This window comes from Sabethes cyaneus, chromosome 2 (assembly GCF_943734655.1).
Source record: "Sabethes cyaneus chromosome 2, idSabCyanKW18_F2, whole genome shotgun sequence".
In the NCBI taxonomy this organism is placed as follows: Eukaryota; Metazoa; Arthropoda; class Insecta; order Diptera; family Culicidae; genus Sabethes; species Sabethes cyaneus.
This window is the reverse complement of record NC_071354.1, coordinates 200,375,046-200,392,093: the sequence shown is the minus strand read 5'-3', so window position 1 is coordinate 200,392,093 and position 17,048 is coordinate 200,375,046. Positions and strand designations below refer to the sequence as shown.

The 17,048-nt window shown below is 39.3% G+C and overlaps 1 protein-coding gene across 6 annotated transcripts in view; it reads right to left on the bottom strand.

Moving 5' to 3' along the window:
- Positions 1–11,900: 11,900 nt before the first annotated feature.
- The window catches only part of LOC128738382 (homeodomain-interacting protein kinase 2), a 199,017-nt gene continuing 193,869 nt past the window's right edge, over positions 11,901–17,048 (bottom strand). For all 6 annotated transcript variants that reach the window (XM_053833463.1, XM_053833462.1, XM_053833465.1 and 3 more), the window contains one exon: positions 11,901–16,145. In XM_053833463.1, the coding sequence (XP_053689438.1) occupies positions 16,029–16,145 (117 nt within the window). In that variant the 3' untranslated portion in view covers positions 11,901–16,028. The remainder of the gene's footprint in view (positions 16,146–17,048) is intronic.

The following is a 17,048-nucleotide window of genomic DNA, read 5'->3' as shown; positions in this document are numbered from 1 at the left end:
TACATAAAAGTTTTATAGGGCTCACTGTCATCCGGCATGAGAAAACGTTAAAGTAAACAGACACGGATCGAATGCATTGCTGTAATATTGTTTTCTGTATTTTTTATGCTCTCTAATATTTGTTTTCTTTTTTTCTTTTGGTTGTTTTTTTTATTACACTTTTTTTTACATTCAAAAATATACAATTCATGTGTGATTTCTTTCGTACAAATTATTTTTTAGGTTTGACGTTTATGTATTGAATAGTAATTACAATGCCTCTGCGCTGCTGGTTTGCTGCTATACAACTGGTAATAATACAATTAGAATACAAATGCGTATGCGCGTGTTTGTGGTTGTGGGTGTGTGTTAGTTTGTCTGTGTTTTGTTTTTTGCCGTATTGGTTGTTTCCCATATTATCAGTATTTGATCATTACAATGATAAGAGTGTCATTTTACTAGTACTAGTAGCATTAGCCGCACACGACGAAAGAGTTTGTGTGTGTATGTGTGTTTTGTTTATTCTGTCTATTCCTTTTTGGTGGACACACGGTAAAAACTACAAATTTTTTGTTATCAAACATTGATGTACGCCAATTGGGTTACCTTAAGGATCACTAGTAGGTTCCGTTTTAGTTTCGTATAAAAGGTTTCATTTCGATGCAAAAAATCTTACAACTACTAAGTCTCATGAAAGATGACATTAGAGATAACTAAAGGGACTGCTACACGCTGCGCGAAAGTGCACAAGTATGTGTGTGTGTGTTTGTGAAATAAATTGCAACGAACGCTAGACGAATCAGATCTGTAGTGTTATAGCTTTTTCTAAACTTTGACGGTCAGAACAAGTAGAAAATGTATCAGAAATACACGGCGGCCTCTCTATGGTAAGTATAAGTTTGCTTGTTTTCGTCTTCTCATTTAGCGTAGCTAGTAGTTAAACACCCTGTGTTAGTACGATCATCGATTTGCAAATGTAAGTACAGCGATATAATTGTGTAGGTGAGAGAAGAAATGCACCGCCACCGCTCGGCAAACGGTTAATATAGATTAATGTTAAAAGCACGAAGAGAACAGTCGGTAAAAGTACTTAGTTTCTTAGACAGTTTTTGGACATTGTGGCCATCGTCGACCAGCCGCCCCAGCAGAGTTACCTTAGTTTATTGTTATTGTTTTTTATTTACTAGTGTGTGTATGTGTGTTATCTTACCTCGGAGTCTACGACGTCTATTGGCTGAAGTATTGGTCTATTGGTCCTGGATTACAGTCCTTGGGACAGTCCGACATTGGATGGCAAAATATCCTGAAAAATATTCCTCACGACTTCGCAAAAAGTTGACGTCCGAACCGTACTTTAATCTGACAGCTCCGGGTTATTTTCACTTCATTCGAAGAGTAATAACACAAGCGATACTATTAATGTAGAAACTAAAACTTTTTTCACAAAATCAAAGTTCAATCAATTTGGTTGCTGCGATCTAAAATTATACCACAGCCCGTGTGCGAGAGTATCAGTGAAAGCAAGAAGAATGTAAAGTCCGAGTATGTGTTTGAGTCTACGCTTGTGTACGATTGTATTTGTTATGTCTGTGTATCAGCCAATCGGACTCTGCCAGGCGCTGGCCGACGACGCTGACGCGACGAAGTGCGCGTGATTTTCGCGGGGACGACGCACCTCACTACCACTACCACCAATCATCATCATCATCATTAAATGCGATATCAGAACATTTAGTTGGATTTTGCTTACAGATACTGGCATGCTTTGACGTTACGTAATATGTATGTGTTTTAATGCAACTCTGTAACTTGAATCACTATTCGCTTTCTTTTGTGTGCTCTTTTTGGGTGAGTGGGTGTGTTTTTTTCTTTCATTTCTGGTGTCTATGAGTTTTGCAGTAATATAACCCTAAAGTTTGCATTTTTTCATGTTAAAATTAATCAGACTTTCCTGTTGTATGTTTTTTTTTCATATTTATATTTCTTCGTCTTAGTATTCGACTGACTACTTCGTTTGTTTCTTGGTTATTTATTCAGCGGGAAGTCTACCTGTTTTTTTTTTGATAACTTATAAATTTGATTCTCTTTGCATTTGTTCACGTGGCTCCACTTCTGGCTAAAAGATTCTATTTTGAGTGGTTGTTTTTATCTGTGTAAGTGTTTGCTTTCTAATCCATTATTCATAAAGTTAGTTATTCGATGGGATGAGATTCTTGTCCTCCGTCGTCGGTTGCAACAGTTTTCTCTAGTTTATAAGTTGGACCAGCAAAGTTCATCTGTTTTATTTCTCTTCTTACAATATATTTTTGAAATTTGAAATGCAAAAATCCGCTAACCACTACTAAACTTTTACAGATTATTCTTTGTATTATAAAAGCCTTTATTCCCTTTACTTGTTATTTATTGTATATAAACTCTATCTTGTTTTTTTTCTTTATTTGTATCTGAAACGACGAGATTCAATCTCAAAACTACTTTTATTTGCATTATTTCTACTACGTTTTGTTTACTCATCTGCCGCAAATATCTATTCATAGGTTTTGTATCTCATTTGTTTTCTTGTTACTAACTTTATTATCACAAACACGTTTTCATATAAAGTGTGCATATATTATTATTTTTTATTTTACTTTATTATAATATCATGATGTTTCTTGTTAGTATTGTTATACTCTCCAATCTGTTGTATTCAAACTAGCCACTCTACGAAACTTCACTGCTAATGTTTGTTTGTTTTTTCTGTTATAGAAAAATGAAAATTCAGATCTATAAATGTGTCGAGTAAACCGCTTAAACATGCTTCGCACGCGTTCCAGTAGGTGTGATTGTATTGAATGTTGTTTCTTTTACTTTTCATTTCAGTTATAGACACACAATATTAGTTGTTTTTTTCTCTAAATATTTATAAGATAAAGGTTAAAAAGCTAGTAGCCTTTCCCTTCCTGTCCTTTTCGTGTAAGTTCAAATACCCACGCGCGACCACGAGACGAGGCGTATGTGTATAAAGAAGAATTCTAAACTTCGAATAAGATGAGAGTGGGCTGGTTTGGTTGATTTCCGTTTTGTTTGATTTCTTAGACACTTAGAGACAGCGTTTATGCTCTGCTAATCTGTTTAATATAAATTTACTAATTTGTGCCTTTTGAACGATGTACTTTTCCTCCGTTAAATGTAATCACATGGTTATGTTTTGTGTTAATTGTTATTTTCTCACAGAAAAATCTAGTTTGCTTTTAACATTAAAACAGCCATAAAATTTGTTTTTTTATTACCTATTTACACCGAAATATACTTGTTCCTTTGTTTGGTAATTTTACTTTGCTTATAGATGTGAGTGAATAGCTTCTTGTTACGAAATCTTACTCGTTACTGATATAAATATCTATAGGAGTTGCTCGAAAAAGAACCCTCGATAGCAAAGGTCGTACAATAATGGTTTTGATCTTGCTTTGTTGTTGTTACCTACATACGAGTGAACCTTTTTCTATGCCAGGCTCCCAATGATCGATTCTGCCATCATTAGAGACTCGCTACGGAGGGCGACTATACATTAGTGTTTTTATTTTATTGAACTTCGAACCCATTTAGCTACACGTTGATGTTCAAAAAGGTACTAGTATATGTATTAATGTTTTCTGGCGCTATTTCCATGCTTCGTGGGTTTGCAAATTAAATTAAACAATCGCGAAAAAAAAATTAAGAATCATAGTTTAAAGCAAACAACCACCGTTGACAGTACATTAGAGTTAGTCGGAACCAAATGATTGATTGCAATGGAAACGGTATTCAACTAAGATGGAAAATCTAAGTTTCGTTTATATAACTGTCGTTAAACTTTTTTCACGCATAAGATTGGACAGTAGAATGCAAATCAATAATCAATTTTAGGAAAGAAAGATTTTACTCTTTATCATTCTCAACGAACCCAATATATATCACGACAAAATACCAAACAATCATATGAAAATAGCGAATACTTACTAGGGCTGAATAATCATTAACGCGTGAAAGAAAAAGTTAGTTTGAAAATTCCTGGGTAATTTTACGAACAAACACAAGGGACACACATGGGTAGTCTATTCTCATTATTCTTAAGTGAATTAGTTATGAAGAATGTCAAGTAAAAACTAGGAGAAAGATCATCTGCGATACAACGAAACTAAACACCTTCCATCCAATAATTCGGTATTAGCTTTCTCTCACAGATCTTGGAAATTTCCCAGTATAGTGGGTTTGCGACGCTTCTCCACCATGCTTTAAAATACCGTTGTTCAACAGACATCAATGATGATTTAACTTCCAAGAGGCTTGAAGCCGCCTGTTGTGCAATGTGCATGATACTGGGTATTTGACCGTGTCGCCTTCGATCGATCACATCCCACTCGCTCACGAGTAGTTTGCCCTCCAGAGTCCAGATCTCCAGGGACATACATGCCATAAGTGGCGTATCGAGGTTGCGTCACATCAGTGTACACCACGCGGGAGCTACTCACCTTCCCTCATTTCGCAATCGTTGGCGCTTTTTCCTCCGGAATATCGAAGTTCGCGATTCAAGTCACGCGTCATCTATGGAATACAACGGAGAAGGTGCGACCGCCCTCCCATTTTCTTTCCAAGAAGTTCACAAGCGTATTCACCAATGACGTTAACCATGTTTCCCTGAGAGCTGATAGAATGCCAATATACGATCAAACGCTAGGCGTCGTTGATATTAGTGGCGAGATGATTTCGAACGATAAGCCCATGCTCAAGTGGTTCTTCATTCTTGGATCTAATGGAGCAGCTTCCGTATACCCGAAGAAACGGTGGAATGCTCCGTTTATTTCCAATGTACATCTTTAGTGGCGTATTCCTCGTATTCGTGTTGCAAATTTGTACTCATGATCCCTGTCCACAAGCAAGGTAGCAAATGAGATCTAAACAACCATCGAATCATCACATCGCTGAGTGCAGTCTCGAAACTATTTGAGCCGGTGGTCATGTAACGTCTATTTTTTCGTTTTAAGCGTTTTCGAGCGAGAAGTAAACGATGCCCACTCGTACGCGAGCGTGAGAAGCGTGAGTGTGAGAAGCATAGCATGCAACGCTTACTTTACTGACACGAGCGTGTGCTGCGCACTAGCATGTATGACTGCAGGTTTTGCTTTACTTTTTCTATTCTCCTTCATCCTGCTCCCTTGACTAGTCACGCGGGTAAAAATGCGGGCCTCGCGAGCGGTCGGCATCAATTGCTCGGGTTGCAATGACGAGCGAGAGCGATGACTGTGGCTGAATACACACTCGCAAATGCTCGTCACACGAAATGAAGGGGGTCCGAAAGAGATGATCATACCAATCTGTTCGTTAGAATGAGAACGCGTGAGTGAGAAAACTAGACCACACAAATGCGAGCTTCGCAACACTGACGAAAAGTATGATCGAACAAGGTCGAACAGACGCTTTATACGGCTGGTTTCGATATGATAAACATATCATCGCAATTGCACAACTACAACATAGACTCCGTGTTAGTGATAACATTCTGTAATGGTTTCGCCCGTATGTTGTTGTCGGAGACTGTCGGTCCGATAGCTATCTAGCCTTTGACCAGGTATACCTCTAGGAAGCCACCTAGGCCCTCTGATTTTTCTGCTTTACTTCAACGGCTGTAATGTAGCGGGTATGAAATAGTGAAGACAACTGAGAAGCCCAAGCCCCTACCTTCTGCCTCCACGTGGCCATAGCTGGAAATACTTCAATTTGTACAATTAAGTAGCCAAACTAGGAGGCGCGGAGTCGGGTGGTTTTCGATTCATTGCCATACAACCGTAATTTTAGGCAATCATTGAACCACACGACTAATCTATTTTCAGAGAGCGAAATAAGGCGCTATATCCTTGGCCAATTGCAGCCTGGCTTCTGATCTAAATGCTATTAGTTCATTCCTGAGAGTCCGGAGTATCACTTAACCTTTATTGGCAAAAATACTCCCGACTGTAAATAAATCATTATGTATATAGGAAACGTTTGGTACGAAAGGTCCACGCTTTCTTCCTTCCCCTTGATTTCAAGGTGTTTAATGGAATTAGGAATTATTTCTGATTCCGCCTGATTCCTTGGAATTCTCTTTGCAGTATGTACTTGCTGCGCAGTTGGCCTGGTCGTTGACAAGAAAAATGATTGTATCAAGTAAACGTCATTTTCCAGGATGCTTTCAAGAATTGGCTGCGTTAGTGAGAGATTAGATTAGATTAGATTAGATTACTTCAACGACTCGAATGTAGTAACCAAGGTCCCCCGACTCTCGTATGTAGATGGTCTCTTTTTTGTATGCTAGAAGGGCACAGGGTTCAAGTCGGGGGTGGCCCAGATTGTTGTACACAATTTACGAATTGCTCATACCCATTGAAGGAGTTGAGCTTGATTGTTGTAAGACTGTGCCCCAATTAGGTATTACATGGTGATAAAACCATTGACCTTCTTGGGATTGAGTTTCCATACAGAATATGGCGTTATTAGGTACCTCCCGAAGATCTTAAAATGTACTTCGAGATACGGCCGACTTGAAAATCAGTTCGAGGCCTTCGCCCGGAGAAGTGCTCAGCTATCACGTTTTCCCGGAAGAAAGAATCAATACTGTTTCGTTATGAGCTCGAAGGTACTACAATTACTGTTCAACCGTTTGGATGCCAATCAACAACAATCGCGCTGAGAGAATTGAGGCTGTTCAGCGTCCTTTTCTTCGATTCGCTCTGTGAAGGCTGCCATGGAGAAACCCGTTGCGTCTTCCTAGCTATGAAAGCCGCTGACAATTGATCAATCCAGAACCACACTAAGCATTGCTTAGTGTGGATTGTCTATGGGGTAAACAGCGTAGACGTAGGCCTTACAAGCCATCAAAAAATACTACACAGTGGCGGAGGAAAATAATGTTAGTGCGGACCCAAACAATCGGCATAGATGATCAAGGCAACGAAAAAGAACTAAGGATTGGAAGCTTGGAGCATGGAACTGTTAGTCACTTATTTTTCACGGAAGTACCCGCATTCTTTCCAACATATTTAGGGCCCGCAAGTTCGACGAAGTTGTAGCGCTACAGGAAGAATATTGCGCGTCATTGGGTGGTGGCCAATCGACAGCCTGATGTACAAGTTTAAAGATTTAAAGGCCGTTTCTTCAACGTTAGCATTATTTACTTGCGTAGCCCAAACCTCCCAAGGAACAATTTGAGTTTTATTACACTCCTATCATGGCATTTAAGACCAAAATTGGTCATAAAAACCGCCATAAAAGTACAATACAACTCACATTGTTGCTTGGACAAGGAAGTGACGAGGACGATAAGAACCCTTTTCACGCGCAGTTTTGCCGTCAAAATCGTCATCGGAGACCTCAACGCGCAGGTTGACCAGGAGGAGGAATTCAGACCGATTATTGGAAAATTCACGAGCTCGCCCGCCCGCATGAGTGAAAACGGCCATCGACTTTGTGAGATACATGTATGTGAGGTGCATGCAGGACTCTATATATAGTCACTCTACTTCCCCCTTAACGACGAAAGTGTTGGCAACGCTGTCATGTGAAGCTGTCACAGTGCGCGATTATCATTGGCAACATTGCTCGCGTATCGGCCTCTTTTCCAGCAGACCCTTGGACAGGTAAGACGTACTTTATTCACACAGCGCTTCTCCACGTCGAGTGATTTCTACAGTGCGATTTATAATGGCGTCTGGCATGAAACCTGTTATGCCATTGAGTATTCACAGACTTATTGACTTCGCCAACTCCAAAAAAATTGTTCATACGAAGTACCTACTTCGGGCATAGCACCCCGTATAGGTACATCTAGAGACCCGCAAATCGACCACGCCAAAGAATTTTCGTTGTTAACATTATTCAGTACCACCCGCTCACCACAGTACAATCTGGAACGACTCAAGTTACTTGAGGTCGTGTTTTACCACGGACTCCACAAGACCCTAAGGTCTGGTAAGCTTCACGCCTGTACTAAATGTGTCATGCACAAAACGGCATAAGACCGGTAGTCGTTTAGGGACACAAAACGCCTTGCAAGAACTGGTCGTTTTCGAACGTAGAACCATCTTTGGTGGGATATGGGTCAACGGTGAATGGAAGAGAACGATGAACTACAAGCTGGCGCAGCTCTTCGGGGAAATCAGCATTTAGAAAGTAACTAAAACTGGTAGGGTACAATAAGCGGGACAAGGTGTGAAAGTGCCGGACAACAACCCTGCAAAAATTGGGTTTCTCCTCGAATCCACTTGGTATCAGACGTAGCTAGATGGTTAGACCAAGCGCTATAGCAAGACCTCGAAAGTTTGGGTCACTCGTGCAACTGGAAACGGACAATCATGAACTGTCTATGTTGGCGAAATATCGGAACATCACACCAGGAAAAATAAGTAAGCACCACTCCAATTAGGAAATACGACACCTTCTTTGGATCTGCTCATTCTAACTTCCTCTTTGTAGTTGTGTGTAGCCATTTGCTTCATAATGACGGTGAAGATTATATTTCGGAGCTGGGCGATTCATTCGGCGACTAGACAAGATATGTTTCTTCTTTAGCAGTTTAGAGCTGGGCTGGGGTGGATCATATCATATCAAGAATTCGTCTTCGTACAGTACTCGTTCTTGGGCCATTCGTCGCCTATTCGTTGAGCGTCTTTACGCTCATAAGTCAGCTTCAACCTAATCGAGTCTCGTTGGGCTCTTCTATTCTTGGTAGTCCTTGATGAGAACAGATTTCGCCGCACTGTTGTCTGGTATGCTCGCGACGTATCCGGCCCACCGTAATCTCTCAACTTTTACCTAATGTACGATAAATACCTTTCCAACTAGTGCCGGTAGCTCGCGATTGATACGCATGGGCCACTCTTCACGTTCCTTTTGAACTCCGTCAAAAATAGTCCGCAGTGTTTTTCGTTCAAAAGCGGCAAGTGAACGTACCTGTTGTTCATAAACAAAGGTACAGCCTCAAGTCCATAATTTTATGCACTCGAGATTTCTTCACCGAGCATCGCGATTGCAACCTCATTTACGGCCGAGCGTTTGCTGTCCCATCCGTCTTCGAGTCCCAAATCACCTCCCAAGTAACAATTTCAAGCTGGTCCAACGCTTTTATAGCTGATTTTATTCAACCTGTGGCTGATCTGTGGTTCAGGTTTGAAAATAAAAACCTTTTTTCAGCTCTTAAACATCTAAATCTGGTGATTTTATCAAGCTTAAGGCTAATTAATAGCTGCTTTCGAAGCTGCAATGAAGCTTAATAGACACTTTTGTGCGCTTTTAAATAGCCAATTTGCGCAATGCTGTCAATTGTATTTTTAGGACGAGAAATAGTTTTGCAATCTGCTTTTCCTTGGTAGAACTTGGTAGAAGATTTGTAAAGCCACTTAAACACCCTTAAGCAGCTTTAAAGTAGTTTGAAAGCTATGAGCCTAATGAAAGCTTCCACTCTACATTTTAACACCTTTAAGCAGCCGTAATACGGTTTGATGTTTATGGCTGTTTAGAAGCTGATTGTTTACCAGAAAAATCCGCTATTAAGCTTATTTTTCAGCTTCTGGGAGAGAACTGATTTGAAAAACTTAAAGTAGCTAAACATCGCTTATTTAAACACCATTCAAGTGCTTAGTTTATACAGCTTTGATCGCCTTAAACCAACCCGTAAACAGCCATTGCTCTTGCAATTCAGCTACCGTTGTTACTTGGTTTCATCCAGCAGACCAGCAGAGTTCTCGGCAACATGCGGGTTGTCTGATTGCCGAATGTTTAATGCTCAATGAGTTTTAACCAGTAGCGTCAGTTTATCCGCAAATCTGTACTCGTGCATAATCTGGCATGCCTTTCCATACCGACTTTATCGTATGCTGCCTTGAAATCAACGCAATGCGGGTTCAAATAAAATCTGGCACGGTTCAAATAAAATCTAAAACGCATTTCCTTGCTATTGGAAATAGACGACGTACCCAAATTTGGAAGCAGATCTTATAGGCACTGGCAGCTTAGATCAATGTAACATTACGAAAATTACAGCACTCGATTGGCTCGAGCCCTTTCAGTAGATGAAACGATTTACTTTGTCCATCTATTCCTCCGGCAACATATTCCTCTCAAAACGATACAATAAAGTGCCGTCAGTCGTGGTTTCTTATCATGTTTGAAAAGTTCTGCCGGGAGTAGGTCGTTTCTTGTGGTCTTCATTTGACCGATTTCTCGTCGGATCTTTTCGAAATCGGGAGTCGGGAAAACCCACGCAAAACGTATGACTGTATAATTCATATTGTAACTTTTCCCAGTTTCTCTCTTTTGATGGCACTGAAGACGAGTTTTTCTTCTTCTACCAGAAGATAGCCGAGGTGGCTGTTGCCGTATCAAGAATTCCTCTCAACTGTACTTGATCCTGGGCTACTCGTCGCTAATTCGTTGGACCCCTCTATTCCTGGTGTCGGTGAAGAGAACAGATTTCACTGCACAATCGTCTGGCATCCTTGCGACGCGGCCGGCCCACCGTAGTCTCCCAACTTTCGTCAGGTGTGCGATTGAAATCTCTTCTACAGTCCAGAACACCTTTTGCTGAAAAGTGCATGTATGTTTTCCGTAAGCAAAACTGTCTCAAGTCCGTAGAGGACTTCCGATATGTTTATATTTGGTTTCCGACGCATTGATTTCTAACCCAATCCTCCTAACCTCCGTTTTTAGTCTGGCGTAGATTGCCTCCGCTGTCCCAAGGTTTCTAGTAATGATGTCAAGGTCGTCTGCGAAGGCTGGTAGCTGGCCACTCTTGCTGTAGATCATTCCTATCGGTTCGATACCCGCTCACCGGATCACACCTTCAATACCGATATTGAATAACATACAGGACAGTCCAATCCCTTTGCGGTCGCAACCCTCTACGCGATTCGAAAGGACTAGAGAGTGTCCCCGAAACACGTACGTAGCATATCACTCGTTCCAGGGTAGCTTTGATCAACCACGCCAGTTTGTCCGAAAACCCGTACTCTACCGCATGGAAGACGGCTCTCTATTTCTAGACTATTTGCAGCGTACGACATAAATAACTCACAGGAAATGTGATAACGGGTTGCCCATTGGTGGCTCTTTGGTTTTGTTCGCAGAATTAGTTCTCTTTCATCACAGTCGTACGAATCATCAAAATTATTCACCTTTATTCTTTACGGCCGTATCCTGCATTCGTACGAATAGTTTACTTTGAACGAATCAGGAAGCACTATTCTTATATTCGAATGAACAAAAGGAAGGGGCGTTCGAACGAAAACAAGAATACGAGTCGGCTTAACTTTCGAACGACGAAAACAAGAATAAAGGTGAATAGTAGAATCGAAAGGAAAATACCCAACCCCCAACAAAAGGAACACCACCAGATTGCGGTCAAATTAACAAGAATGATGTGTAAAATCATGAACCTAAGAAATCAGTGATGATATGAGAAATGAGAAATCTCCTATCCGCAATTAGAAAATTCACGTTGCTGCTGATCTTCTTTACGAAGAAAAAGGACCAGCTAAAAAAGTTCCCTTTTTATTTGACCTTTAATGTCAAGTAAGAGGAGCCACCGGTTGTGTTACAGAAGTACCAATTGCGTAAAATATCATACATTCTATCCAATTTTTCTGAGACTTTTGTAACAGCCTAAACCCGAGACTTAGCACTGGAAATCAGATAGATAAAGTAATTTTAAAAAATAACCAACATTTCAATGTTGTTGAAAAAATTACAAACTCTACCCAGAAGTCAACGCTGCGAAAATTATACAACTTGAAACTCAAGAAAACTATAGAACTCAGTCATAAAAATACTCAAATAACGGTTAACACAATTAAAACAAGGAATGTGATAAACAACAGAATTTGCTAAAAATAAATTCACAAAAAGAAGGATAATTAATTTTTCTACGTTTAATTGCATTACTGTTTTGTTCAGCATTTGTATTTTTTGTAACTAGTTTTTTAACTCCCTTTTGTTTCATATAAAATGTTTGCATATATAATCCATATACTCAGAATAAGGCATTATTAGTTATTAATAAAATGAACCAGCAAAAAAGAAACTACTAACACATACACAAGTTTGTTCCCTAAACACATACTGTAATATTAGAACCCCGCATCCAGCGGGGGTGGGCGTGACGATTTCATTCTACCAAATTACACTGTACCAATATATAGATTAGTAAACTGAATCCAGTGAAATAAAAAACGACAAATCTAAACTGATACTGACACTTGTGACAAAGAGAAGAACGAAAGGCAATTAGGGATTATCTTCCTACCAAACTGCAATCCACTGCAACAAAAAGAAAAAAATTACCGTCTTCTGAAACGAACCATACGCAGTGAAACTGAAGCGCGCCAACGGAAAGCCATATGTTTGTTCAAAGAAAATACCCCTAACTCTATACGATACAAAAACCCCATCAGTCAGTGGCTATTTCATTAGTTAATCCGTGATAATTGTAATTTTTCAAGAACAGCGCTTCACTTTCTATGTTTTCTACCTTCTAGCTAAATATCTCTCTACTTCACAACACCGATTCATAATAATCATCGCAATTCTTAGCTGGCTGGCTGGACAGTCTAACTCACTTAACTCTTAGCAGCGCGAATCGCTCGCTCGGCTGCGGCTGGCTTTTGCTGGCTGGCTGATGGCTAAAAAGTAAATGGAAAATTAGAAACCCCCTACTATTATATAGATACTCGATTATAAACTGCACTGACTAAACTAAACGTTACCGCGCGCGTTAAAAGTTACTGACTTGCAAAAAGTTGTTGGCCTGTCTTCTTCTGCCTGGGTGAAACAAGTTATATTAGCGAAAAAAAATGTTATTACGTTGACTGTTTTTGTTTTGTTTTGCTTTGTTTGTTTGTTTGCTTACTTTCTCCGTTAATTACCGGCTAAGTCTACACCAGAAACAACCACTACTATAATCTCTCGCAGTTTGCATGCATGCACGCGCGCTTGGCTGTGAGTGTGTATGTGTTCTGTGTTTTTTTTTAGTTTAAAAAAAAGTGAGCGCGGCTCTCGCAATTAGCTTTAATTATAGGTAAATCTTGACCAACCGATTACTTTGATTATAATGATAAGAATAATTATAATAATAGTAGGTAAGAGTAATTAATAGCATTTGTTTGTCGTTATACCGGTATTTGCCGTACAAAATAGTAGTTTCACATAAAACCTAATTGATATTTTAATATATATTTATAGAAATTTCCAGTCTCTCTAAATTGATTGAATTATTATTTAGTAAAGTGTGTGAGTGTGTATGTGTTTATTTTTCCATTCTTTTATGTGTTATTGTTGCTTATACTTTGTAGTGATTATAATCCTCTGGAGTGTACGCAACAGTGATTATTATTATTTCTGTTAAAAACGAATCAACTTGCAACTAATGAGTTGAGATAAGAAAAAGAACAAGTAAAAGTAATTGCATATATAAGCTAATGTGAACAATCGCCACCCGAAAAAAAAATAAGAATTGCAAAATTATAGCCTTCGTAAACCTAAAAGTATGTGTACACGATAGTTTCAATTCAATAAATCACAATATGAAAACGTTAAAAACGAGTATAATCTTGCTTCGGTTTATACACGCATCTGAATCGGGGGAAAACGCCAATTCTGGTTTCGTAATTGTTTGTCTGTGTGTGTGTTTTTTTTTACAATCATTTAATAATTACAGAAGGAAAGCTAAACAGTTCTATCTAGGGGAAGCTGGCTATCTACGTAACACCGCACCAGCTTATTGTTTGTGGTTCACTTCGAATATTTTACATACACTCATGTGTTGCTTGCTCTACCTCATGCACAGTTTGTTCTGTTTCTGTTTTATTTTCTTTTTTATCTGAATACAGTTAGTAGTTAATTAATACGATAATTTGTTATATTTGTATAAGGCAATTTGTATATTCGCTTTTCGCTTCTGTTTTATTTTTTTATTTTCTGTTCAAAGTTTTTGAACTGACGATATTGTATTTCTACGCATTTGCAATACATAGGACAGTTTAGCGCAGAACTAACGTTGATAATACGCTGGCAGAGCATCTTCACAACTGCCTACCGGAGTGATTCTCTCGGCGCTGGATGCTAGAAAGTAATGTGAGAATAGGGTGGGACTGGAATAGAATTTTTAACAAAATTTTAGATAAAATTTCACCTTAAGAGCATCAATTTATATGAAATAGAAGAATTATTTTGATCAAACAGACAAACTTTCCTAAACAGATTATAACCTTGGAATTTAGGAGACAGTAAATTTACGAGCAGAATATCCCTGCCACTGTGACAACTCACACAATATTAAAACGCCCTTTCCTAAACTGCAAACCAAACTGTTGCTGTTAATTGTGTAAAAATGACATTACTTTGGAGCTTTTCGTTAGCATTCGTTTACAAAATATGAAACCGATTCCGTTTGATTTAACTATTTCCCATCGCCTGAACCAAAATTTTCTGTACATATGTCCTTCTGTTAGACAGTGTCAGAAGAACCATTAAAAACTTAACAATCTCCTCCGAGTAGTACAATTGCAGAGCTTCAACCAGCTAATCAAACAAATCAATCATCAGTCCATCTGCTACAAAAATTATATTTATCCCCTGTCCAAATACGGTTTTGTATTCCACTGTGCCTTTGATTTCCAAGATCGATCGAATTTAACCTTTAGTACTTGTTTCTATTTGATTTTTTGCTGACTACTGATATATAAATATAAAATATGCACAAAAATATATTATTGTTTCAGTATTTTTTTTTCTTTTGCTGCTTTCCTCCTCCTTCCTTCTCCGTGGAACTATCCTATATTTACAAAAACCAAAAAAAAAAAACTAAAAACTATGAACCTAGCAAGGTGTCTTGTGTTTTCTGTCGGTTGTGTGTGTGTGTTCTTTTCAGTTTTCCGTCGCTAGCAAATTTTCCTCCGGAAGCGGGAAAAGATACAATACAGCGCTTTTCAGCGGCCGACAAACGACGCCTAGGCTAGCAGACGATGCGCCTCTAGAGGAAGGGCAGGAAACGGTGAGATCTATTATAATATAAATTGTGGTCGACCTAAAAAAAAAAGAAAACTCATGCTGATTTTTCGTTTCGCACACTTCTTCTCTCTGACTGACTGACTGACTGACTGATCATCATCGGTTAATGATTTCTTTCCTTTCTGTGTTACAACAATGCCGAAAGTTGCAATAATGTTAGCGGCGTGGCATGGTTGGAGCATTAATTAATCCAAACAATTTCTTACTACATCTAAGTATTAGATAAAAATCACATTTAGCTCGCGCATCCCCTCCCGCACTGAATTTCACATGTACTTTTTCGTAAGAAAGCAAACCGGAAGAGGGCTGGCGGCTCCTAAATACTATTAGACACTACACATTGTTGTCCTATCATCCTAGGAAGTTTGTTTTAACTCTTTCAGCAACTGTTTATCGTGTATTCAACGTATAGATTTACTTCCTGCGTGTATGTACGTTATGTATATAACCTCTAACTAGTTTACGAGAGGAGGGAAAGGTGATTAAAAATGATGAATTTCATCCCTACGGCCTACGATTTCTTGTTGTTTTTAGTTTAGCGTAATTATGGTGACAATAGTAAATTGTTGAAACGAACAAATAAAGCCCTAAACTAATAGTTATTGTGTCTGTATTTTTGCAGCTTTTGCGCACGCTCCTAGCATCTAATGTGAGTGTAATTTTTTTTTCTCTCCCACGAGAAAAACAAACGGAAACGACAAGGAAACATGTATATAATGTACTAATATAACCTGATAAGTCTCAGTTAAGACAGCGCTTTACAATGCATAAATGTCTAAAAATATATCATTATGCAGGAAAATTACTCTCACAAAAATACTAGAAAAAGAAAAAAAACGCGGTACTCCAAGTACCGCGGGGTAAAAATTTTCAACTGCTCTTCTGCTTCTTCTAACAATCTTGATTTGCTTCCATTAGGTTGTGCTGGGGTTGTTGGTTTTCCCAGTCATCTCAGTGCGACACGGTTTTAGGGATATTCGCCGGAATTTTTCTTACTCCCCAAACCAGGCGTAATGTTTGCTGGCAATCTGCGCAGGGCTTAGCGGACCGAACTGGCTGTACTGTGTCGGGAACTGAATGTGCGCCGGAAGGGGATGCGTAGGAAGAACCTGCGAAAGAGAACGTAAAGAGCAAGCGTTAGATTATTATCAAACCATATTTCCTGGTTAATTTGACAATGTAGAACTGAGTTTAATTGATATTTCAAAAATATTTGTACTAGAAAGTGGTTTATTTTATTAGTAAATTTGACGCAGTGCTGTCCAGTCGTATGCAAGGAGCTCTAAACTCCACTATCTCATGGTGCCTACGAGAGCGCCTTAATATAAACCCCTCCAAAACAGTCGTGATACCATTTACTAGGCGGAGGAGACATACTCTTACTCCCCCTACACTGAATGGAATCAGACTAAGCTTCAGCAATGAAGTTAAACATCTGGGTATTATTCTGGATCATAAACTGAACTGGACCGCTCACCTAGACTATGCTGTCAAGAAAGCAACAACAGCCATCTGGGCATGCAGTTCACTGTTTAGCAAAACCTGGGGACTAAAACCTCAACTAGCTCTTTGGTCATATACTACTATTGCACGGCCTAGGCTAACTTATGCCGCCCTTGTATAGTGGCCAATGGGAAACGAGGTGACAGCGCAGGCCAAACTAAACAAAGTTCAACGCCTGGCATGTTTGTCAGTGACCAGCGCCATGTGCGCTACACCAACTGCAGCCATGGAGGCAATGCTATGCTTGCTACCTTTACATCTTCTCTTCATGTGAAGAAGGAAGCCGAACTCGGTGCACTAAGGTTGCAGAGGTGTCGTAACATACTTGAGGGGGATCAAATTGGTCACCAATAATGTCTGCAATTCGTGGCTCTCCAGTTAATTTTGTACACCAAGAAACTCAATATCCCGAAGAAATTTTCGATTAGGTGCACTAAGACAGATTTGTCGGGTCGTGGTTTTTGGGTACAAATGGGATCGAGTGAGTATTCAGGAACGATTGTGTTTTT